Consider the following 25360-nt stretch of genomic DNA (forward strand, 5'->3'; position numbering starts at 1 on the left):
TTCACACGAATGAATTAAATGAAGGATGACTAGTTAAATATGTAATTATTTTGTACTGTAGCAGTGCCAATTCCACTGTAAAACCTGACAAGTTGATCTTAGTTGTTTTTTTGTTTTTTTTTTCAAATCTAGGAAACCAACTGCCTTGGAAAAATGTATGTAAATATAATTAGTCTTAATTTATGTTTATCTAATTATTAAGTTTACTTTTAGTAAATAATAATGTGAAGTTGTTGCTGTTGTTACTGTGCTATATATCTGTTATGTTGGTAGCAAAATAGTCATATTTGTATTTTCTTTCTTTTCGTAAACAAAACAGAACTCTCATATCGTCTAACTTCATCACTGGCAAAATCCTCTTGGTCATGATCAAGTTAAGTTTAGTTTAGTGAAGTTCCCATCACTTAGAAAGAGCAAGTTAATTTCATTTTTCATTTTTAAGATGCAACAACTTCACAAATTAAATAAATGCAGCTACATTTTAAGTAAAACAGATAAAAAGTAAACAAAAGTAAGTAAAACTTTCCTTTTTCAAGGCAACCATTTTCCAAGATTATTGGAAGTAAGATCAGCTTTTCAGATTTTACACTGCATGTTGATGGCTTGTTTGATTGCTAAAACAAACCAAAAGTGCATCGTCATCTTGCTTACACATTATTCATGAGTGAGGATGGTTGTCAGCTTTCTTTACAATCACTCAGGCGTACTGTAGGTGTTCCTGGCAACATTTGTTTGGCATTTGTTGCCATTATTGGCATGTGCATGTGGCAACTCAGCCAGCTCTCTGCAGCTTTTTGCTGACAATTGGTACAAACCTCGTAAAGATTGATTCATCACTTTTGATCTAATGAGTAACTGATGCTTTTCCTTACTTTGAATTCCAAAGTAGCAGCCCCCACAAACACACCACACTACGCTCTGACTAACTCTGAGCTGGCACACACTCTCGCTTGTTAAAAAAGACGTAAGAAAGTGGAGAGTGGGCCGATGGCAGAGGAAAGATAACAGCGTCACAGGGTGAGAAATAGTAGTCAGGGAGGTATTTCTGGGCACATTCCCAACTGGGACAATTTCTGACCTTTTTTACCATCCAAATCAGCGTTTTACTGCCAGCGGGACAGTAGGCAGTCTATTGTTAAACCCTGCATTAGTTTTCATGTAGACCCTTATCACTGTGTGTGTTGTAAACCTGCGTTAAAATGATCATGGATGTGTAGTAAACCTTTATTCTCCTCTCCTCCCACGGTATTATCTCTCCTCTGAGTGTACCGCCACACAGTCAGCAGGACAGCTAATAGGGTTGTAAGCAGTTAGGGCGCCTGTGAAGCTCCAGTCGGGAACATTAACATAGCAACACCACAAGAATGAATGTGTTATCAGGCCTCGCCATGGCAACATACAGACAACTTTTAATGAGTGGGTCGGAGCTGTTGTTGTGTTAGTGAAATTTTCTGAAGGATATTAATTAGTAGAATGAAAGGCAACGTAAAATACATAGGACGAGCACGCTGTTGCTGAGGGTTTCCTCTTTGTCAAAGCCTGTTTACAAAATGTAAAGCGAGCATCCCTTAAGCATTAATTAACGGATTAATAGTTGAAATGCCATAGTGACATAATATTTACAATCATGTGGAAAACATCTTGCTGTTTTGTTTGTATACGAAGGGTGTCTGCATGTCCAAAAAAAAAAAACTTAAAATGTCTTGAATTCAATTTTATAAATATAAGGTCTGAAAAGTAATTCATTATTATTTATGAGGCCTTAATTGCCACAAACATTTGATCTTTTTTTTCTGTAACATTTTAAACATTTTATTTAATTTTTTGCAAGAAGAGAGAGTCGAAACTACATCGCAAGGTTGATCCATAAAAGCACAAAATAAATAAGTAAATTATTACATGGAAAATAAGAAAAATATTTGATCAAGTGATTTCTTCCTTTACTTTTTTTCATTTTAATCAATTTTATTCAAGAAGCAATTTTATTTTGTACGTTGATCAGACTCGTACTCAGTGTCCCCAATTCAAATTTGTGGAGAGTTTTTAACTAACGTTTTTAACGGTATCTTCTGTTTCTACAGAAGAAGATGAGTCCTTCTGTTTCTGACGTTACAAAGCTTTAAACTTATCACTGAACCTAACACTTTTTACTTTATGCTGTTGGCAAAATGTAGATTAACCTAACTCACCCTTATGACTTTATCCTAAAACATACCTCCTCACGGGACTGCAAATATACCACTTACCATTAATGCTTGAATAAGACATACATGATTTCAAGAGTTCAGTCTCAAATTGACTTAAAAAATGATGTTGGAAATGTTTGGATTTAAGTGACTCCAGCATATTTTTAGAAAAGCAGCACAAGAAGCCTCTGAGTTTTGTTCTGTCAGTACAAGAGGGAAATTGCTTATCCGAGTGAGTTATGTACAAACAACAGCAAACATGAACAAGCTAGGGACCTCACACACTGTTAGTACAATTGAAGCAGGCGTTGGGAAAAACTTTTCTTGAGGTGTAAAATCCCAGTGCTGTTCAGTGCTGGTTTGTTTCACCACAGTTATACTAAGTGTTGGGGAAGAGGAGGACAGGCTGGTGGCTCTGCCAGCAGCAGCATGGTGCTCGGTAATTTACAGGTCTGCAAGCGAGAGCTCAACCAGCAAGAGTTGTAAGAGTACTTAAAGCTGTGAAATGAACTCCAGATCTGGAGAATGAGCCGCCGGTGGATGTACGATGTGTTCCTGTTGACTTTACTGCAGGGTTTTTATCTATGGGGATCTGAATATGTTTGCTTTTCTATGCAAGACTTAGGGCTTGGCAGAGAACCGTAAGCCGGAGGTTTTGTGTGGCAGCAGATATGCGCGTTTGTGTTGGTGGTTTGAGACTTTTTTGTGTTTTTATGCCTCAGAAAGAATGTGTGCATCTGTGCTTTGCTCTGAGGCGATGTTATATGTATACTGCTTTTGTGCAGTGTTATGCATCAAGTTTAACATTGGTCAGGTCTTGTATTTATCAAACTTCTGAGTAATGCAAAATAATAGGTCAACTCAGGAGTGAAAAAGTTGGTGAGTGAGAGGAATAAAACGCATTTATCAGGCAGCTTATTTTACTTAAACAGAAGTCTCTGTACAGAGTGTCTGTGTGTGTGTGTGTTACATTACAGGAGTATTGCTTTTCACTGATATGTAAACAGCATTTTGATGTTGTCAAAGTTAAAGTCATGGCAAAATAAAAAAAAGTTTTATATGAGTTTGTAAACAAAAAAAAAAAGACTTACTGGCCACCCAGCCAAATTTGAATGATTATATATATATATAGTATATATAGTATATAAAATTAGGTCCCGAAATTGTGAAATAATCAGCTGTACAAAAACAGTAAATGCAGCATCAAATGTGTAACAAAATGACAAGGCAGTTTTTTCTGTTTTTGGACTTTTATTTGTAAGAGGTTTTATTCTATGTTTATGTGAAGAGGTGAAATTTAGGGGGTTTTACTTATATATCTTAAATCTGCAAGAAGTCCCAAAATGTTTTGAAGCTGTTTGATAATTAGTTACTTCTTTTTAGTTGCAGTATTCTTGGGCCAGATGTTGTTCTAAACTCACTTTAAGACTCGATGAGGAAGATTGTTGGTGTCTTTGTGGAGTCTACACTTGTGTGAAAGCATTTTCAGTCAGCGGTAACCTTTTGAGCAGAGGTCAAAGGTCGTTGAGACAGGATGCGCCAAGAGACCACACTGTTGGACCTCTGCGCAGTACTTCCAAACAACTTCATGAAAAGGAATATATTGTGCATGACAGCGTTGTGAAAGTCAATATAAAGTCAGAGTGAAAGCCGGCTCACGGTGGCCTCTCGTCTCCTCTCTGCTGTGACAGAATTGGAATGAGGGCGGAGATCACAAAGCACTCGTGTCAATACGGCATAAGATTTTGTCATAAAAGAAAGCCAAAGATCTGACACCTTAAATCTAATTCTGGTTTCGACCCTGGACTTTCCTTTAACCTGTCTAAATCAATGCACATCTTTCTTTTCTTGAATCATGATCCAAAAAGGGAATTTTAAATCTCACTTTCTCTTTCCCCTTGTGTGTGTGTGTGTGTGTGTGTGTGTGTGTGTGTCTCTCTCTCTCTTTCCAGACGCGAACCGTAACCTGACAATGGCTTCTAACTCCATGACGATGCCCATGTCAGACCCCAGCGCCTGGGCAACAGCCATGAGCAACCTGGGGATGCCTCCGATAAGCATGACTGGACAGCAGCTCATGCCAGGTACCACAGAAACAGGTCACAGTGAAAACATATTGGTGTGGGAATTTCTGTCCCACAGCTCATAAAAAATGAATTTGTTAGATTTTTGTTGACACTTTTCATGGTTAGAAGATAAACTGTAGGTAAGGTATAGCTGCCTACATGTTTAGAGGTGGGAGAAACAGCCGCCTGAAAGTTACCTTGTTTGGTCGTAGCCGTGAATCCGCAGACTGACTGGGGAAAAAGTGTGTAGGAGGAACTATGAGTAACAGTGTTTCCTCCCCCTCCGCTGCCCTCAAAGTGCCCTTGAGCAAGTCGGTGAGCATCAGCACTGGAGCAGTTGTACTCATCGCACTGGGCAGCTCCCGATGCGTCAGTGTTTGAATGTCTGGAGCTTCCCCTCCTCTGCATCTACTCCCCCAGGCCATGATAATTAAGGATGTGCTGTTAACTCATTTTCCTGCTTAAGTAAAGGTTTTAAAATGCCAAATGTGTCCGGAGGATGACGACGTGTATGTGTTTTTATACCTGAGTGGGGCCCGTGGAGGCGGGAAGTCATCACTGTCTGACTGTACAAAGTCCAGCTGGAGCTCAGGATGTTTACAGTATATGTGATAACACCTTAAAGGAGTTCCCTTTGCTGTTCAAACTAGTCATCGAAGAGTTAGTAATCTTCATTCAGCCCCCACAGAGTTGATAAGTTTCATCAGGTTTTGCGGAGCAAGTAAGTTTTAGTTAAAGTGAAAGATTCATGCAGTGGTGCGTGGGGGCATATAGTCGCATGGCGCTAATTGTAGTTTTTAATGATTTTTCAATACATTTCTTGATGTCTGAATTGATATACGTCAGCTGTGAAGCTGAGGTAAGTTGCCACTTTAATTGTGGTATTCTGTGAGTAACTTGACGTCATATCTGTGTCAAGAAAACAAAGTGAAGTGAGAAATTTCCTGGCACATTAGCAAACTTTCTGTTGCTGCAGTTACACAGATTAGACCCAGCCTGCTGCGAACCCGTGCACTGCAGTTTATGTCAGCTGAATTCAAATCACTGCAGCTGCTACTGTGAATGCCATGATCAGAGCTTCAGTCTTGAGAGCTGTGAGGTTAACTGTTGAAGATAAGACCATTAAAACAGTCATTAATTGATTTACCACTTTGCTATGCAGTATATGATGCTGCTGAAGTATAAAGTCAGAAAGACTGACTGAAATGTGATGTGTGTTGTTTTTAGAAATGTCCCAAGACAAACAGTCTGTTAAAGTGTATAAATTATCTTTTTCTTATGGTCTTCAGTTAAAAAGTATATAAAAAAAAACATTAATTGTAAAATTGAATCCCAATACTTTACAATTGCAACACAGGTTCATGATAATACCACATATGGAGGTAAGCTTATCATCCCATCCCTAATAAAGACTGACAGCTGGGGGAAACAGCTAGCCTGGCTCCATCAATAGGTAACAAAATCTTCTTACTAGCATGTCTAAAACTCACTGCAAGAGCAAGTCCTGGCCATGTGAAGTGATTTAGAGACCAAAAGAATCACTTTTCCTACCAAAGAAATAGTCTTGCACCTAACCCCCTGTAAAACCATGGACAGATTATGAGACTGGTATCAATGTTCTCATCTAACTCTGCCAGAAAAAGAGTAATCGTACCTCCCCACATGTTGGATTGTTCCACCGAAAGAGACGTCAGCCTGTGTGCGTAGGGGTGTTTAGATTTATAGCTCGTGTTTGCTTTGGTCAGGCTTCATCGGGTCAGCAGCTGAAAATGCGCCAGCGTGTGTTGCCATATCAAATGTGCCAAGTTTACAACAGAGGGGTTTCGGAGGAGATAATGTTTCTGCATGCTGATCCCTTCTGCATAACCTAGCTCACTTAGAGTCAAGATATGTAAGCACGTCAACATCCCGATAATCCCTCTGAGGCCTGATTTTTTTAAACTACAGTTCACAACCCCAATTGAGGCACAAGCAGATTTCTTTTATTGAAAAGTGTGACTCAGCGGATACGCCTGTGCCCTAAAAACAGAAATGCACAGTTACATTGCAATAATACAAACACAATCAACAGTTAAATAAGTTATTTGTACAAAAACCATAAACTTCAGTACACAAGATGGTGGTTTATGTTCTTCTACGTAGACAGTTTTCCAAGAAGAGGCACACATAAACAGCTCACTTTATTGACGCAAGAATACAGCTCCCAGTTTTTTTAACATACTGTTATGTTGTGTTTGCTATTAAAAAAGTAATCAGCTTCATCTCCAAAATGATGTGTGCTCACAGGCGGTTTCAGACTAACGGCAGGCAACACACACAACTGAACTGGGTGTTGATTGGTACGCTACATTAAAAAAAAAGTGCTGAATTTCCTCTAATGAGGCTTTTTCGCAGTGTTTAATTTAGAGGATCTGGTGTTTTCTGTCAGTCAGGAATAGTATTTTATGAGAAAAATACTTGTTTGAGCGATTTCTCTCTCAAATTGCTTTCATAAATACTCTTTTAACTCATCTTCATTTATTTGCAAAGTGTCACAAGGAGTCTTGCATTTACTCTGAACGGTATTTAAAAGTAATAATTTAAAAGGAAAATCATTAAATCTGAATGATAACAGTCTTTAAATATACTAAAAGAGAGACTCCATGAATCTCAAGGTCTCATTACTGTTCTCTATTAACTTTATACAGTTGGCCATGTACAAAGAGTCAATAATTCCCACAGGGAGGTGTAGCAGGAGCAGTAAGCTCTTGGAGTTCACCCCGGAGGAGAGAGCTTTGAGCCCCAGGCTTAAACACAAAATGAACTTTTTGCATACAGACATCTGGGCATAAGTTTAGCTGCATCCATGACGTGTGCAAACTCCACATGTAATAAAACGACCCCTCATGTGCTGGCCCCCTTACAGAGATGGTTGGAGCCCTGAAAAGGTCCAGTGGCCCCCACCTAATCTGCTTTACTCATGTCAACACATTCTCTCTCTCTTTCTTACTTTAAGACTTTAAACATTGATTAGCATCAGTTTTTTTGTGCGTTCAGACACCATTTACAAGCTATTTAACCCTTTGAAACCTGCAGATTGGTTTGATTTCTTACACAAAACATGGGGGAAAGGGCAATAACCAACTTGGCAAGAAATGTCTAACAAATTGCAAAAAATGTAGGTGTGGGAATCACCAGAAGTCCCACAATACGATGTTATCACAATACTGAAGTTGTGATACAATATTACTTAGATTTTAAATGTTTTACAACAAGCTGAGTATTGTGAGAACATACAGTGTGATATATTTTGATGGATATTTTACACTTCAAATTATGTCCCCAAATGAAAATTTTTTCAACATTAGTTTTATCGAATGAGATGACATTCTCAATCTGCTCATGTCACTGCAATCATTTTTATATCTAAAAAAAATGCAGTTTCTTTTTCTAGTAGGCTACCAAATGATTAAGTTTTGTTTGCAATATTAATAATTTTAAAAAATCAATACTTGGTGTTCACCAGTCGTTATTGCAATACAATTATGTCAAAATCATTAGAAAATTGTCCAAAAACTAGGGAAAAAATGTCCAGAAGATTATTAGTTTGTTGTGTTTACTTTTACTTTGCTTATTTTTGGGTTTGATTTTTTTCTTATCATTTTTACCAATTTCTTGCTAATTTTTGGGCCACTGCTTATTTAGTTTCTCATTAACTCTCATAACCAACTTTCTCGGGTTTCAAGGGTCAGATCAGTAAATTTTTCAGGTCATTTGGTCAACTGGCCAGCAGTTTTTTTTTCCTGTGCAATGGTTGCATACAAAAAAAATAGAAAGGAAAGACTCATAACACTTTCAGGGGTGAGGTATTTCATTTTTAAAAAGGTTAAAGTTCATTGCTTGTATTTAGAATGAACATGATTTTGTTAGCCTCAATGGCCTCCCTGAAGCTTTCCCCTTTGTCCCCCCCATAAACAGTATCACGTCCACTGTCAGCCTTGGTGTCTGCAACCATTTTCATTTTGGATTTTGGTTCTCAGAAGCTTTACGAACACCCACACTAGAGGCTTTCTGTAAACACGCATTATATGACTATTAATCACCCTGCTAATATTTGGCCCTCCTCTGACGTGCTGGCTTCATCTATCTGTCAAAGTAATGGCATGTTGTCATCAGACAAAATGTGACTTTTACATTGATGCTCCTTAGTGCTCCATTCATATGTGACAGCAAATTCACTGAAAGAGATAGGGCTTGTGTGATATTTGGCACCTGGTGTGTGTGAGAGGAAGAGAGAGCAGCGATGAGTTCAAAATGTTTCAATAGCGAGGAAGCAGACTGTGTCTTGCTCTCTCATGGGCTGCATCACTAATGGATTTTAAAATGTATTTTGCCATTGAAGCTCTAATAAATTACCATCCTGAGCACAGGGGACGCTCACCCCCTGCTTCTCATAACGAATCCACTGATACATTTTTGTATCAACTCCGCCATTTATTGATATTAGAGAGTGAATTCTGCTGCCTGTTTGATAATATCTGACAGTGCACAGGGATTGAGTGACAGGACATTAAGTGGGGATTCTTGTTTAATTCCTTTTAGCTGACATGCTGTATGTTAAGAGTTTTGCTGGATATGCTTTTCATTTATTCATCCAAAAATTGGTCGGTTTAAAGTTGATTATCATGACTGTGGGTGTACCAGTGTTTTAAACCCTCTTTTGCTCCTGAAGCACCGCAGGGGGGGGGATTGTTTTTATGGTTTAATCTGAAGAATGACAAGAATCTCCTGAACTATTTCTCACCAGTTTATCAATTTAATTTAATGTTCTTTGTGAATAACAGATTAAGACTGCGTTGGTATTGTATGAAGTTTGAAATCGAACAATAGATTTGATGATAGAACCTAAATCCCGGCCCAGGTCTTGTGGGTTTGTGTTGGCAAATAAGATTGATCCGCTTGAGCTCTGGGAGAGGAAGTTATGGCTCCATGATGATGAAAGAAACCCTTTTTTAGGTGTCTTTTGTATGTATTTAAGATGACATCAAATACAACTTTCAACGTAGGTGATGTAGACTGATGATGGCTTTTAATATAAAGTATTTCAATATGGAGATGAATTTTGATAAAGAATCGGGATATAATGTTTTTATCACTTGGGAAAAGTTTAATGTTTTGTAATATGGCCTTGATATCACTGTTTTTCTTTCCCTGTGTACTTTTTCTTTGTCTTTTTTGTGTAATTTATTTAATTGTTGATTGTCACTTGTTTTTGTAGTGGTTCAGATGGTTAACCAAGCCTGCCACCACAGCTCTTGTCAGCCTACTGGTGTGCATTATGTGTAGGTGTGGGTTTATCTCTTCAAACATTTTGACCTGATGAAGATCCAAGCAGGATCGAAACGTTGTCTTAAAAGAACTCGTGTGGCATGGGGTAAGTGTGCAGGTGTTACCTGTTTCCTTATCTAAGAAACACTCACATGCAAACTAAGATGCATGAAGCGTCTCCACATCCTCCATCTGTACAAAAATAAAGCCAAAACATCACGAATACGTATGCTGCCATCTTGCATCTTGTTTCGGCCCGTGTCCTGTCCGCTGAGAAGCTGGGGACGGGGTTTGTGATCTGTACTGCAGCCGGTCACCAGAGGGCGATCAAGATGTTTTGGCTTCATTTTTGGTCTTTATTAAATTTAATAAAGTTAAACAAAAAAAAAGAAAAAGAAAAAATAGCTCCCTGAGGTTTTACAAAGTAAAAGTTCCTCCCATGCTGATACTTTCTTGGCATGTATTGCAACCTTTTTCATTAATGAATTTTCTTGATGATCATTAAAGTAAAACTTAGATACAGATAATTGGTAAAATGCCAGATATCAGCTCCAATAATTGTCCAGGCTGATAATCTGGCGATATCTAATCCATTTTGGCAGCTTCCTGTCAGAGTTGGACAGATTCTGCTACCATATTGCGGTTAATGAGGGTAAAGGTCATGAAAAATTCTGATAAAGTGTTTTAAACTTGTGGATTCAATATAAAACTGTCTCGCCTTCCTGCTGCTACATGAGCCTTTTACCCCACAACTCATGAGAACAATGAACAAATGTAACCAATCAAAGAGCTGTGTCATTGAAATGTCCTTAACAGTGCGCACACCATCTCATTCAGATAAATTGAGCCCGGCCGACACACAGACTTATAATACCATACTACCCGTACTTTAAGAACACTGGATAAATACTATTCTAGAGCCCAGAGCTTGAAGATTAATGAAGCACTGGTGCGTGAGCCCATCTGTTTATTATTTTCTAATGTCATTACAAACTCAGGCAGCACTTCATTTTTAAGTATTGAGAACATTGCATTCAGTCTTTCCAATTCAGCTTTCCATTTGTAACATAAGTATAGGCTCCACTGTTTTGCTCACCATCTATGATTAGTCTTCTCTCTCTCCTTGGTGTTTTTTTTTGTTTGTTTGTTTTTTTTGGCTTTTTGTGGTACTTGGCACCTGCTTTTCATTCGCATACATGCATATAATTATCTATATATACGATAAATGGGTTTGGAAGTTGCCACCTTTCATACCACGGTTCACCTACTGAATTTCTTTTGTGGTATTTACTGCTCTCGCTCTCACAAAAGCCTCTGCCAGCTCTCCTTTCAAGAGTATCATAAACATTACCGACAGAGTCGGGAGCTGTCCGTGATGGAGATGGAGGGAACCACTCCTCCCGCGTCGAGAGGGAGAGGTGTGTGGAGGCATTCGATCTGTGTGGCAAACAGTGGATAAGGCCTAAGTTGCGGTAATATATCTTCATTAAAGCCGTTTGCCGGAGCAGCTCCTGAAGGGTGGCGTAGAGAGGACTGAAGGGAGGAGAAAGAGACGGAGAGGGAGGAGGGTCGGGTGAAGAGGACAGCTGTGGCTCCCCGCATGGATCATCTGGAAAAGCAGCTGGTGCTTCCCTACCTTTGCCTCTTCCTTCCTGCTCTCTCACTCCCTCTTTACCCTCCCTCTCCCTCTCTCTCTCTTTCTCCCTCGTAGGCCCAAATTACCCAACATCTTCATTAATGTCTCATTACAGCTGAGTCAGCCGCTGTAACCCACAGCCACATTAGAGCGCACGCTGCTCACCCGGGTTTTGAGAGAGCTGAGAGCTTTCACAGTTTTAGCCTTTACTAGATCGCACTGAAAAACTCAAACAGCACGTGCAATAAAGTGGATTGTACTGCAAACTGAGTGTATATAAAGTCAATCTATTATCAGAATAAAACAACAGTACCTCACTTACTTTTAATCTTTTAAATTTAGGTCATTTATGGTAAGGACATGAGTTAAGCTCTTATTTAAATTATTTCACTGCTGCAGCAATGGCCTTTCCATAGGCTGTCTAAAGTAAAGCTAGTGTAGGAACATGCACATGCTTTTCAAATTGTTGCTGTATGACCAGAGAAAATGAAAAAAAGGATTGTGGCATTTGCTTTTTCTCAAGAGGTAGAAAACCTACAACTACCAGAATGCACTGCACCGTACCAGTCCAATAAGCACTTCTGCTGCAGCTGACATATGCAGACTTGTCCGTTTTACACAATGGTGGCTGGCGGTTAACAAATATCTTGTGTAAACAGTAAAACATGTTTCTGAAAACATTTGAGGTGAGAAATAAGCAACGCAGTAACAGAATCTTGCTTTGTTTTACTGTTCGAGTGTTTTCAGCCTCAATATTCAGTATGCTGGAAGCAGTATGGCGCCCACTTCCTCCTCACAAACTCTCTTTGAACACCGTCAGTTTGAACAGAACTATAATCTTTTGGAATTTCATCTTTTGTGAAATCAGTGACTTCTTTTAAATCACTTCTTAAAACCAATTTTTATATACTTGCTTTTATGTGATGTCTTTAAAAAAAAAAAATCTTTTTATTCATTTTACCTTTTCAATTTATGTTTTATCCATTTTATTTCCTTTTATTTTTGGTTTTATTGCTTTTATTGACTCTTGAATTTGTTTGGTTGATTATTTGGTTTTAACTTAACTTTATCTACCCTAGTTTCATCTTGCTTGTGTTCAATAGGGCTCTTTGGCTTTCCATTGTTGTATTGCCGTCTGTGTTTCCAATTTCATCTTTGCTTTGTTTGTCAAAGCACTTTATAAACACTGTTTTTAAAGGTGCTACATAGGTAAAGTTATTATTTTGTGCTATCATTCATTTTGTGAGAGAATTTTTAGATGATAAATATCTCTGTTCAGAACAGGACTCTATTTTATAATCTCATAAGGAAATCCACGAGGTGTTTCTGTCTCCGCAGAGCTCGGTATTATCCATCTGCAGACAGACACACGGACACTTTGTTAGACAGGATGAAATCATTCTGTTTGAAGTACTCCTCCCAGTTCTTCTTTCTCTTTCTCCCTTCCTGCCGTCTCTGTCTCTCTCCCTTTAACCATTTATGAAGTGGAAATCTCAGGTCAATCAAAGTAGGCTGTTAAGTGCAGTCTGAGTTATGACTGTGTGTCCACAATGCCTGTTCTGCCTGCACTTAAACAGGCAGCTGAAAGGAGCCCTCAGAGCAGCAAACCTGACCTCTGCCCAACTCCATCCATAATCCATAGGTTCAGTCGACTTTTGCGGGAGATGCACGGTCATTTTTCCAGTCTGTTAGCTCTGAACCCCCTGAACCTTTCCAGCCACTCTGAGCAGACTCGGCACACGCAAATGCATGCCCCTGAGCCTCCTCCACACAGACGCACAGAGAAGGCAGAGAGCAAAACTTGATGCAAGATATAAAAGATGCACTCACTCAGTCACATGTTGTTATGGTCTCAGAGCTAATCCAGATGGATTGATCGACTCTCCAAAAGAATTCTGCTCTGTTGTAGACGAAGCTTGCCAGGTCTCTGTCACTTTCCAGCTGAACAGTGTGCGTGTGATTTATGTAAAGGTTGTTTATGATATACCAACATTTGGCAAAAATAGGCCTGTTTGCCGTCATGTTTGGATTTAGGTGAGAAAATGAATATCTCTCAGTGCAGAGATGTTCCAGGACAAGTTTAGCTTAGCACTGCACACAGACTTGAAGCCAAATAGTTAAAAGGGGAGAAATACAGCTCCAGACTTGTCATGTTGACATCATGTTATATCCTGTTTCTCCTCCGTATCCTGTATCATTTCATCAAAGACTGTGGTCCTCATGGATCCATAATTTTGATCTGAAACCGGATATCTTAATGCATCAAATTTCTTTAAAAGAAAGAAAAAACTGATCCAAAAAAAAATAAGAAATGAACTGAGTAGCCCAAACCCCAAATGTGGTTGACCTAAACAAACTGAAACAGAGAGAGAACACCAACACCGGCAGTAATGTCATGCTTCATCAATGCTTTTCATCAGTCACTGTTAAAAAGAGCAGGAATACATCATCCAAGGAGTGTGACGCTGCTTATTCACACAAAGACCAGAAATCTGTGGCTATACAGCAGCATCCTACCTCACCCACTACATGTGATTTCAACAAAGAGCCACTCGGACTCATGGTTAGGCCAAGAGAGCCCATAAAGACCTCTAATCCAAGATACTCGCGTTTTGTTGAGAGAAGACAGAAATATAGCAACCAATATTGCTATATCACTTATATATCTGTATAGACGTACATGATGGCAGATAAGACACAAAAATTACAGTACAGAAATGCCAATCCTAGGTTTGAGGTCATTGAAATGCTGCCACTGTTTTATAATTTGTCCACCAAAGAGCACTGACTAGTTAATTTTGAAACTTCAAATGTCCTTCTTAGTATGTACTTTGGTCACATTGGTATCAAGATGGTTTGTTTCTTTTATGCATTTATGTAAAACTATAATACTTCTAGCCCATATATTGTTATCAGATGTTTTAAACTCGCATATTAACATAGCAGCCTTAAAAGATCCAGTATTAGTTGTGTTATAGCAGCCCAGTCACCAGAAGAAAGTGTTGCCGTCATAACAAGCTTTTCAAAATGACCTATAAGTTGAATTATTCATCGTGCAGTGGAGAAGACGGTGGATGGCATTGTCACCTAGCGAGGCGATTGCCAAATTGCAGAAGTTCCCTCTTTGATGCAACAATATTGTAGGAATGACTAGTGGTACTTGAAAAATTATTGAAATAATTCAAAATTTTATCAATAATCATTAGTAATGAAGATATAATGACTAAGTGGGTAAAGGCAAGTATTAAAAAAGAAGACTGTAAAGCAACCTTTTCAATTAGGAAAAAACCCAGCTTTTTCCATATCATGTTATAACAATATCTAATAACCAAGATGATATATATGTAGTTTCATTTCTTGATACAATATAATATCTTGGCCAGCCCTAGATGCCAGCATTTTTTTCCAATGATTGGGATGTTTACAGTTAAGAGATATCAAAGAGTTTAAATACCCTGAACACCCACACGGGTGTTTTGGTTTAGTCTGGCTGATTAGACCTCTGCTCGAAGTGAACGTGGGAAGAGTTGGAATAATGTGAAGTCACCTGACACCAATTTGTCCCGCTAACATGAGAGGGAGAGAGGTGCCAATCAAGCAAAGTCTGTGCACACCCACACAGTCCTGAGAAAACCTCTGATCAGGCTCAATAATTAGCACCTGTGTGGGAGTACCAATGCTGTGCAGGGCCTTTATACCCAGAAACACAGACAGGACTTCGGATAAACTGCATGCTACCTGTGGGAGAAGTAAATACCTCCAATATTACACATCAGCTTACTGCTTTTTATGCCACAATGTGTCCTTTTGCTATATATGTAAGATAAACATGTACATATGCCATCTGGTTCTAGATCTGGCCAAACAAGTATTGACTTATCTGTACTGAGTGAACAGAGATAAAATTGATATCGATTAGCTAGTAAGGAAACAAACAAGTGTTTTTCCCAAAATGTCACAGTTCTCCGTTGATTTAAGAGTTCCCGCATTTTGTCCTCTGTAATTTAATCAGAGCTGTCCAGACAGCTGCACCAGCAGACTGTGAAGCACTTTGTCAATTCTGCTTTTAGATAAGTGCTATATAAATACAATTATAATTATTGTTATTAAAGTATCACGGGCTTGGACAGATACAGTATCATGACAGACTGAATAAAGAGTCCCGTCTGCAGAAGTGTCATCACTTTGTCATCACGAAAAAGTGCCTTAATTTGGTTTAATTCTACGTTATCTGTCCTTCTGCATGAGTCATTTGTCATTCTGTAACATAGCCATCTTATTTTTAGAATTAAGCAGTTTTCATTTCAGTGTGGCAGCAGGAGGCAGGACTGGGATCAGTCTGTGTCAGTTTGTTTGTTTGTTTGTCTGTCCGTTACGCCAGTCATCTGTATTTGATCAAAACTTTTTTGTCAGTGGCATTAAAACTAATGGTCAAAACAAAGCAACATATTTGTCACTCACTGGTGCAAAAAGGGACTGAATTTAATTTTTGTGCCTTTGTGTTTTACCTAATAATTAGTTTAGGTCGCTGACATCATCAGTAAATGCAAAAAAGGCTGTGGATTCGCGACAAAATTCAGACATAAATATCTAAGTATATGCATTCTTAACATCAGAATTATAAAACCATGTGTAAATCTCTCACAGTGGAACTGAGTGCATTTGCACAAACCTCTTTCCCACTTTTGCAGTTAGCCTTTAATAAATGTAGATATACCCTTAATCATCTGTTTTCCTAGTAGCACTTCAGCCCGCTCCACCCGTCTTTACACCTGTAAATGGAGAAAAAAGGACAAAGAAGAAGAGCAGTTTTAACAATAGTGCCACTAAGGCTAAGTTGTCCAACGATACCAGAGCAGATGACATTATGTAAGACCATTTCTATACAGCTGATATATCATAAACTTCTCAAACATACTGTAAACACCGGCAGTAATAGTTCAAATATCCTTATTAAATGTCAGGAAAATGCTCAGGGACTTTATCAAGGCAAACTTGACAAACTGCTACAAACTAAAGGATAAAAAAACTGACTTTTATTTCACAAAAAAACTTACTCATTACCTTTTATTAAATTCCTATTAAAGTCTTTAAAACATATATTATAAGAGTCTAAACAGACATGAATGTAAACATCAGCTTGACTGTTTGGCGGAGGCATACGACTGTGAGACAGTGTTTCTGGTTTTATTTAAATATCAGTTTATTTGTGTGGGATGGCAAATTTAGTTTCAACTTAATTTCTCATTTTATTTTTATAAAATTATTGCATTATAACTAAAAAATCTCTGAGCCAGCTATCTTTTTAACACATTTACCATGTTTCTGTCAGATATGTGATATTCTCTTCTTTGCTTTTCTTTTCTTTTCCTAATTAATAATAACACATATGTATAAAGTATGATTAAGTCAGAGGTGATGTGAGACAGAGTACAGGCACTTTTTTGTCAGCACAGATTACTGTTATTGAAAACAGTCTGGTAAAGTTGTATTCAGTTTGAGTTGTGCTGACTATAAAGATGAGAGGTCTATTGATCTCTAGATGATAGATAACTTTATGGTCAGGGTTGGTGAATGCGGGTTGTATATGTTTGCGCGGTGTTATTATTGGGATATTGAATGGAGGTTGTTATATCACTGAGTCATGCACCCACACTGGGATGACAGCAGAGAACCGTGGAATAGCCAGAATAATGGTTCTCCTCCATCTCTCCCCTCTCTGTCAAATATGATTATGTCTGTCTCTCTCTTTCTCCCTCTCTGACCTTACAACCTTACAAGCTACCACTTATTATCACAGACACACAGACACCCTCATCTCTAAATCTGGCAGGATTTATTCACTCTGGCAGCCATGTCTAAGACACTTTATCTCATGGGTATAATTTAGCTTTTTTCAAGAGTTTTCAAGAGACTTAAGGACTCATAACTCATATTGTCCTCTGAAGAAAGATTAAAGCAGTTTTTCTGTACTGATTACATCCACACATGCCTCTGTCCTCTGGTCAACCTTGCCAAAAATTTACTGTCTTAGCCAACAACAGTGCAGTGTACTTGCCATAAATATGACTTCTTCAGTTAAGTTGTCTAAAAGAATTATTTCTTTGGTCATTTGATATTGACAGCTACTTTTCAGATTTGTTTCAGTGGTGAAAAGGCCAAACTAAAGTCTGCTTCAGCTGCTTGTTCTCATACTGAGCTCCTCTCTTTACCTCTCTTCTACGATTTTGTGTAGAAAAGGTAGCCCTAACTTTATTTTTTGGTGGCTCATTATTTTTCTCCTGCAATACTTTTGGATACACCCCACTACAAATCAACAATGTTAACCTGCAAGTGGTGCTAGAGGTAAAGTTAGCACTAAATTCAGTAGTAGGTCCTGTAATTTAAATCACGTCCCAAAGTCTTTGTACTTTCAAATTCCCCTACAGATGCATTTTAAATATATATAAAGATATCCAAATGGCTTTCCCAATTAAAAAGTTAAAAAAAAACAAAAAAAAACGAACTCTGAAAAGGGGCTGGAAGCAGATACTCTCTCTCATTTACTAGGAAATTCCAGATTTGGCATACACCCACGACAGCCACTATAGTTTAATCGGTAAAAAGAGCATTGTGCATTGAGAAGGGTAGCATTAGCATTAAAGGAAACATCGGAGAAATTCTGTTATAGATGTTTGAGCCTCAGTCAGACCCAGACTCGTATGAGGAGTCTTTTGTGTGTAAGCAGCAACCTCAGTGGATGAAAAATGTAGCCAACGCAAAAGTTTCTTGAATGTCCACTTGAGGCTTGCTTTACAGGCCATTCAGTCACTAATGTTGAAACAGCAGAAACAAATAAAATGTTTTTGTGCCTAAGGCTGCTATAATTTCCCTTTTCATAACAACTGTGTGGGGGATGCATTTTTATATAACTCCCGCATCTACATTTTATTAAGACATAAGGGTACACATATTTAAAGAAAGCGCCACATGAATGACAGGCTGCAAGGTGTCACTACGGTCTATATTTCAGATCCACCCCGCGCTCCTCCACAGCACCACCCTCTCATCCAAATATGGTCACTTCTTGCTCCAAAAAACAATATGGCAATAGTGAGATAAATCAGGGTGGGAAGTGTAGTTAGCATCTTTTATTTGTTAAAGTCGTTGGTTAGCCTGTAACTGGCCGTGGCTGGTATAATGTTAATGGTTGTGAAACATAGAGAAATACCTGCCAAGATCTTTCAGTGTGTTTATATTGTCACTTTGCTATTGCGTTATTAGGTCTGATAAGTGTGCTGGAACATACATTCAATGCAGCGGGGATTTTTATATACCGTGAAAAGTGCACTCTGCGCTGGAGGTTTTCTGCTTTATGACCTCCCATGTTGTAAAGACAAGCTCACCAGTTCCATTTAAATGCAGGAAATCACTCCCTGCACTCCATTTGAATTTTGTGCTTTACATGATTACAAAAAAGCTTTATGGCAAAGGAAAAAGGTGCAGCCATGAGGAGAGCAAGAGCCTGTATAAGCAAATCAAATGGGTAATGGCAAAGTCATGCAGAATGTCTTTTATAGACGTGCAATTTGGTGATGGTTAAAATGTCCAGAACACTGAGTTGTTACAGAGGAGCACAGTGAATATGTTTAATGTTAATTTAATGTAAAACTAAAACTGCTGGAACTCTGCCAGCAGGGGTTGCTAGTAGCAACAGGACGTTAAACTGGCACTAACTGCCCTCGGCAGAACAGCGTGGTGTGAATGAATTAAACTGTCAACTAATTAGTGATTATTTACCCCGAATGTACATTTTTATTTTTTAAGAAAAGGGGGTATGTCAAACAATATTCTTGCTGCCAGCTTTAAACCTAAACCCAATTTGATTTCATGCCTCATAACACTTATTTTCTTGCTGTCTTTTGTTTGGTTTGTTTTGCGGCCCATTCAGAGGTATCACCACTGTAATTAGTTATGCTCTGTCAGTATTAGGCCAGTTTTACAGCCTTATTTATTCCATCTTTTAGCTTAAATTAAATTCCACAAAACATCAAGAAGGCCTTGCAATGTTTTTTTAAGTGGCTTTCTGAAGGTGGTAGAGATCCTTTTATAATGTGGTATTCACAATATCCCTGTTAACTTGTGGAGCAAGGCACTGTCTGTATTGACCAGAGCTGTGGCCTCAAATTTGGACTCAAGCTGCAAATTCGATAACTTAAGTCTAAACTGACCAAATCAAAAAAGGCTTGCAACTCAACTTGGACTTCAACATCAGTGACATGTCAATTCTTTGAATTTGAACTTGACATTGGACTTGAGTGCGAAGACTTGAGACTTACTTGTGACTTGCAAAACTTGGTCCCATCTCAGGTTTTGAATCCACATCTGACATTCGGTGCGTACTTGCTTTGCTACAGTGGGAGTCCAGAGGTCAGAGCCAGCTGCAGGGGATAAAGAGTTTTTCATGTTTAAATATGTGATGCGGCAACAATTTAACCACTAGCTGCCTTTCAGTAAACAACATAAATAGCCATCGTGTTAGTATTCACTGTGAAATGGCAATTCTGTTAACTTCAAGCACTCCAGGACATGAACAAGGGCATTTATGATGGGCTCTTCTCATAGAAATAGATGTTTCTATTACAAGCAATAATGGCATTGATTGGCTGGTTTGGACTCTGATTAGGAGTGTTATTGGATGGAGGCCACAAGGCAGCTGCTCATGAGACTAAGCAAAATATGTGGATTAATTTACTCTCTCCCTGTTTCTCACACACACACACACACACACATATACACTGCCCTCACACGCAAACACACACAATTCACTCAGCATTTAGTATTTTTCAAAGAACAAAAGGGCTCACAGGAGGAGAAGAGTCTCCCGCTGTTGTCTCTGCTGCGTTCGCTTGGCCCACACTAGTTATTCATGAACATATACACACACAAACACACTCATTCTCAAAGATTTGATCTACTGCAGCAACCAGCAAGAGATTGCTTTAACTGCGGCATGGGGAAAATGAATAGTGCAAAAATTAATGATGGAAATTGTGGTTCATAAAAATTTCACAGAGTTTAACAGGTGCAATCTACCCAGATCAAATGAGGAATTCCTTACGGTTAATAGGAATTGATGGGTTTCTGAGAGATAACCTGGCGAAGATTAGGAGCTAAATGGAGATGCAGATGGAGGGACAGTTGGCAGGGTGAGGAAAAGACCAAGTTCCAGGAGGCTCAGGCCTGTCTCCTCATCAGAAAATATTACCCATATTACCCAGCATGCCTCACAGTGGCAGTCCCCGTCCCCCCGACTGCCACCCATCGCTGACTCTGCAGAGAGGGGAACTTTAAGTGTGGAAATCACAGTTTGAGGAGGAAGATAGAGCAGGAGAGGTTATGTCATGGCAGAAAAGTACAGCATTGATAGCCAGGAGCTTATTGTAGTCAAATTTATATATTTTTCAATTTAATTTCATGTCTGTGCTCCTCCTACACAGGCAGACTAAAATACATTTACATTTAAACAAACCTTTAGGAAAGATTTTACGTTAAAGCACCTGTACTGTATTGCAAATGCTTTAGAGGAGCTGCATGTACAGTAATGAAGGAGCACACAGAGAAATGGATTTAGAAAAAAATAAAACAGAGTCAAACAGTGAGCATGAGAGAAAGAGATCAGAGATAAGCAGACAGAGACTGGAGGCCTTGTGTGGGAGGTCGGAGAACTAGAAGGTTTCTCTTGATGTTTTTGTTTAAGGGCTCTTTCATGATCCCTGGGTCTCGGAGGAGTTTCTCACTACAGACCCCCTTTTGCACTGAAACCACTCAAACACTGGGTCATCGCACCGTTAGTGATGAAACATAAAACATGGCTTCCGGGCTGAAGCGGCCATTGTTGCCATAGCGATGAGAGAGCAGGAGCAGCTGAAAATCCCCTGGAAGATGAGACAGTAAATAACATAACATCACACACGTCTCTGTGGCTGCACATGCACATGCTCTCACAGGACTTCTAAGCACACACTGTAGGTGTGTTTGTGTGTAGACCGATAGATGTAGAAAATAGAAATGTTGTAATGTGGTTTTTCCACGGCTATGGCTGGTAAGATTGACATTAGTTTGCACATCTTGGCTCATGAAACAAAGAACTGGAAATTTTTCTTTATACCTGATTATGGTGATAAATGGAAAGTTAAGGGATCACCAAAGGTACATCATCCAGAGGGGACTGTTTGTAGAGACAGTTTACTTCACATGCAAAATCATCATTTTTATATCACTGACTAACCCCAAGTTATGTTGAATTCATGACGGAAACTTTTCTTGCATTCCTCTATGGTGAACGAAAAATCCAATAACACACAAAATTCTAGATGAATTGAAGTAAAACGGGGCTGTGTTTAACAACAGCAAAACTATATCAAAACCTCCGTTCACAAACTTCCACACAACTCATGAGGACTAATCTAAGTCTCGTTTATCCAGCCGTCCGTGTGTGAGACTTTATGCAGATGTGCTTTAAATTGAGATGTTGAGGAGAAAATGCCTGTGTTTTGGAAGCACTGAGCGTACGACTGGATAAATGAAACTTAAATTATTCTGCACAAGTTGTGTGAGAGTTTGTAAACGGATGTTTTGATGTAGTTTTGTTGTTGAACGCAGACCCCTTTCACTTCAATTTATCAAAACTTTCTCAGTTTTTGGATTCTTTATTCAAGAGGCATGCAAGGAAAACATTCACTTCACCACCAAGAATATCTGCACTGACTTTTATGACAATCCATCAGATACTGGTTGAGATATTTCAGTCTGGACCAAAGTGGTGAATTTACCCACCAACCAACAGTGACATCCAAAAAGCAAAGATGTAACATAATAATGTAACATAACAATGGACTACTGTATGAATCAAAAAACTCAAAAGAGGAGGATATTGTTAAGAGGAAAACATGAAATGTTGTCTTTGTACAGTGGGTTTAAGGTGAATATGTGTTTCAGCAATAGAATTATGCAATCTTGACAGTTTATTTCCCATTGTTTCATGTTATTTTACAGTTGATTTGTTTGTAAACTTTGGCCCAAGCAGTTAAATCGTGGGATTTTGGTCTTGAAATTTAGAGGCTTAGAAATTCGATGCAACTTGTCTTTTGTTGGCCAAAGCTCTACATCAGCTGATGGTAGAGTTACCTCACAGTCTCAGTTTTAAGCTTTTGGCCGACAGCCTAATGGTCAGCTCAAAATTGAACAGTATAAAGATTCCCTTAAGAAAGTGAGACATTTTCTATTTGTGGAAAATACGACTGTCAAGCCTGAAATGTCTTAGGGCTGCTACATACTACCAAGACTACTGTGCCTGGAGAAATGTGTATTTCTTGTTATGGATTTTGATTGTGAAATTTGACATTGTAATTGCTGACTCTTGGTGCAAAAGAAAGAAGCCCCCAGAAGATGGATTTAGACTAAAGATGGCATTTAGCTGGATGGTCTGTATTGCTGAATCTTTATTTCTTTCTCTTAAATCCATAGATGCTCTGCTGTCACTGTGTTTGAGTTTCTCTGCAGTAACAAGGGGAAAAAAAACACCAAACACCAAAATATGACCAGAAATCCAATCTGCGTCACCACCAGACATAATTTAACGGTTTTAGATTGAATCCGGTGCAGTTTTACTGATAATACTTATGAATCTTATTTTAGTCTTGTTTATAATTATCACATTGGTGAACTTTTGTGTTGGATTGGGGGTTAAACAAATATGTGATGTTTTTCAAGATGTGCTTAAACAAATATTTAACACAAACACACATGGCTTTAATTAGAGGTGAGTCGGCCACGCTCCTAATCAGATTAGTTCTTAATCTAAATTCAAACTTAATTTGCCCTCAATCAACATTTAAGATGTGAACACAACTGAAGAAATATATAATAAATTTGCTGCTGTATTTTCGCTTATGTAGAGGAATATCAGCTTGGAGTCTGATAGGATTACTGTGGCAAAGCAAATGGAGCAAAACAGATAAACAAAGTAACAATGCAGAAATGTGCAGGCAGAGAAGAAAGCACATCCACACAGAGTAACTCAGCCCTGAGCAGTCAGATCGTGTCTGTTGAAAGTAGTGCGCTGACCTGAGTTCAGAGTGCCAGAAGCAGGTGAAGCCGCGATGTAACCCCGGAGATGACTTTTTGTCTGATCTCGATGTTTTCCAGGGTCAGACGGAGCCTTATTCAATCCTTTGTACATGGAGTACGAAAAGTAACAGAAAACCAGACCTGCTGACACAGACGGGATCACATTTTGACAGAAAAAAGACATTAATGATTATCATGTTTATGAATAAGTTACGCACAGAGACACGGCACACAGGTGAATAAGTGGATGTACATGACAGGAGTCATGCTCGGTTTATAAATGCTGCTCATATCTCATATTTTCAGACGACTGGTCGTATCCACTCAGGGTGTAACCCATATCCCTCACCAGTATGAACTGTCAGTGATAGTGAAAAGTCATGCGTGTTCAGAGTAACAATAACGTCCGTTTCCTCACCCACCGTTCTCCCACTTGGTTTCACTGTATTTCTGCGACAGAGGGTGCCTTTGAGCTTTGATTGAATGGATGTTTTTCTCTAGCCTTTTTTGTCTTCAGTGCAAAACTGCAATGGCTGACAGTTAGTAGAACAAAAATATCTGATTGATGAAGGAAGATCAACTTGTCACGGTAGTTAAATCTGAATGTGCAGACAGGTCTGATTATTAACACTTTTTCAGGAGCCAGATTGGAACAGTATACAGTATTCTTCTGTGAGTCGAAACAAGAAATCTCGATATCGTTGTCAAAAAAACACTGTTAAGGCTAATTTTTGCTCAACATTAAATAGGTATACTTACATGGACGGCGCCTATCCATCCATCCAGTTTCATCCACTTATCCGGGGCTGGGTTAAAGGGGCATCAGGCTGAGCAATGTACTCTAGACGTCCCACTCTTTGCAACACTTTCCAGCTCCTCCAGGGGCACCCTAAGGCAAACCCAGGCCATATGAGTTGTGTAATCCCTCTAGCATTTTCTAGCTCTGCCTCGGGCCTCCATAGTCTAATTTGCCATAGCTGAGCAGTATTAAGATATATACACTGTTGGGATTTTTTATAGCGTAGTGGTGGCAGAGAGGAGCAGCACTGAAAAGCGCATTAAAAGTGAATCTACACCGTTCATTCTGCTGGGCCTTAAAACTGTCTTTCACTTACAAAAATCAGCAAATATGTCCTCTCATCTATCCATCTGATCAGCTGTGAACGTATCAACAGATCAATTATCTGCCGCAAGAGTGGCATCCAGCTGCGAAGTAGATAGAAAGAACTCTGCCTGCTGCACTGCATTTAGGACCCACAAAAAGGTGAGATATTATAGTGAAACCACAGATTAGCCACCCGCAATCACCACCTATAATATCGCATCTGTCAAGTTTCATATTTTAGATCTCGCGTTTTAGGTTCTTCGACCATCATCTATCATGTGAAAACATCAGAGCATGTGTCCTGATCACAGTTCAGCCTCCTCTATGGCTGCTGACATCTCGGTGAGCTGAAGTGGCAAACACACTGGATGTCAATAGAGGAAACTGTGCCAGCATCTGTTTAGCCAACTTTGCTAACATTTGGCACCGAAGCTGAGAGCATCTGAGGAGCGAACAGAAACAGAAAGGCTGCATGCATCACACTGCTCAGCCCTCAGAGATGCTCCGCGTCACTCTCCCCATCTTTTCCATTACCCTTCTCTATTCTAATTAAAATGAGGTTAAGGCCGGGATTCTGGGAGTTTATAGCAGTGTGTGCAAGAGTGTAGCTTTTGTTTGAACATCTGAGGGGGAGACTTATGAAATGTTGGTTTGTGGGTCCTCCACCAGAAACTTTTCAGCATAAAAGACTTCATTTTCAGCATTCTGATGATTTTTATGCATAATTTTGTACATTTCATTGCAACAATTTATGGTGAAAATGTCTTTTTTGTTGAAAAAGTCAGCTACTTTCGTGTTTTTATTTTGGAGGACAAATGCACATGTTCTAATATTGAGAGTAAAGTGTCCTCTTTGTCTCACCCAAAGACTTTGTAAACAGCACTGCCCTCATATTTCCACGCTTCTTTTATGTCGTCAGAAATATAGCAAAAGATGGCACTAAAGGGGC

The 25360-nt window shown here is 39.0% G+C and overlaps 1 protein-coding gene across 1 annotated transcript in view; it reads left to right on the forward strand.

Moving 5' to 3' along the window:
• The window catches only part of LOC121948060 (ecto-NOX disulfide-thiol exchanger 2-like), a 218132-nt gene that overhangs the window by 119403 nt on the left and 73369 nt on the right, over nucleotides 1-25360 (forward strand). Inside the window, exon 3 of the mRNA XM_042493314.1 lies at nucleotides 4139-4270. Coding sequence (XP_042349248.1) covers nucleotides 4139-4270 — 132 coding nt within the window. The remainder of the gene's footprint in view (nucleotides 1-4138; nucleotides 4271-25360) is intronic.

The sequence above is a fragment of the Plectropomus leopardus genome, chromosome 9 (assembly GCF_008729295.1).
Source record: "Plectropomus leopardus isolate mb chromosome 9, YSFRI_Pleo_2.0, whole genome shotgun sequence".
NCBI classification, from domain to species: domain Eukaryota; kingdom Metazoa; phylum Chordata; class Actinopteri; order Perciformes; family Serranidae; genus Plectropomus; species Plectropomus leopardus.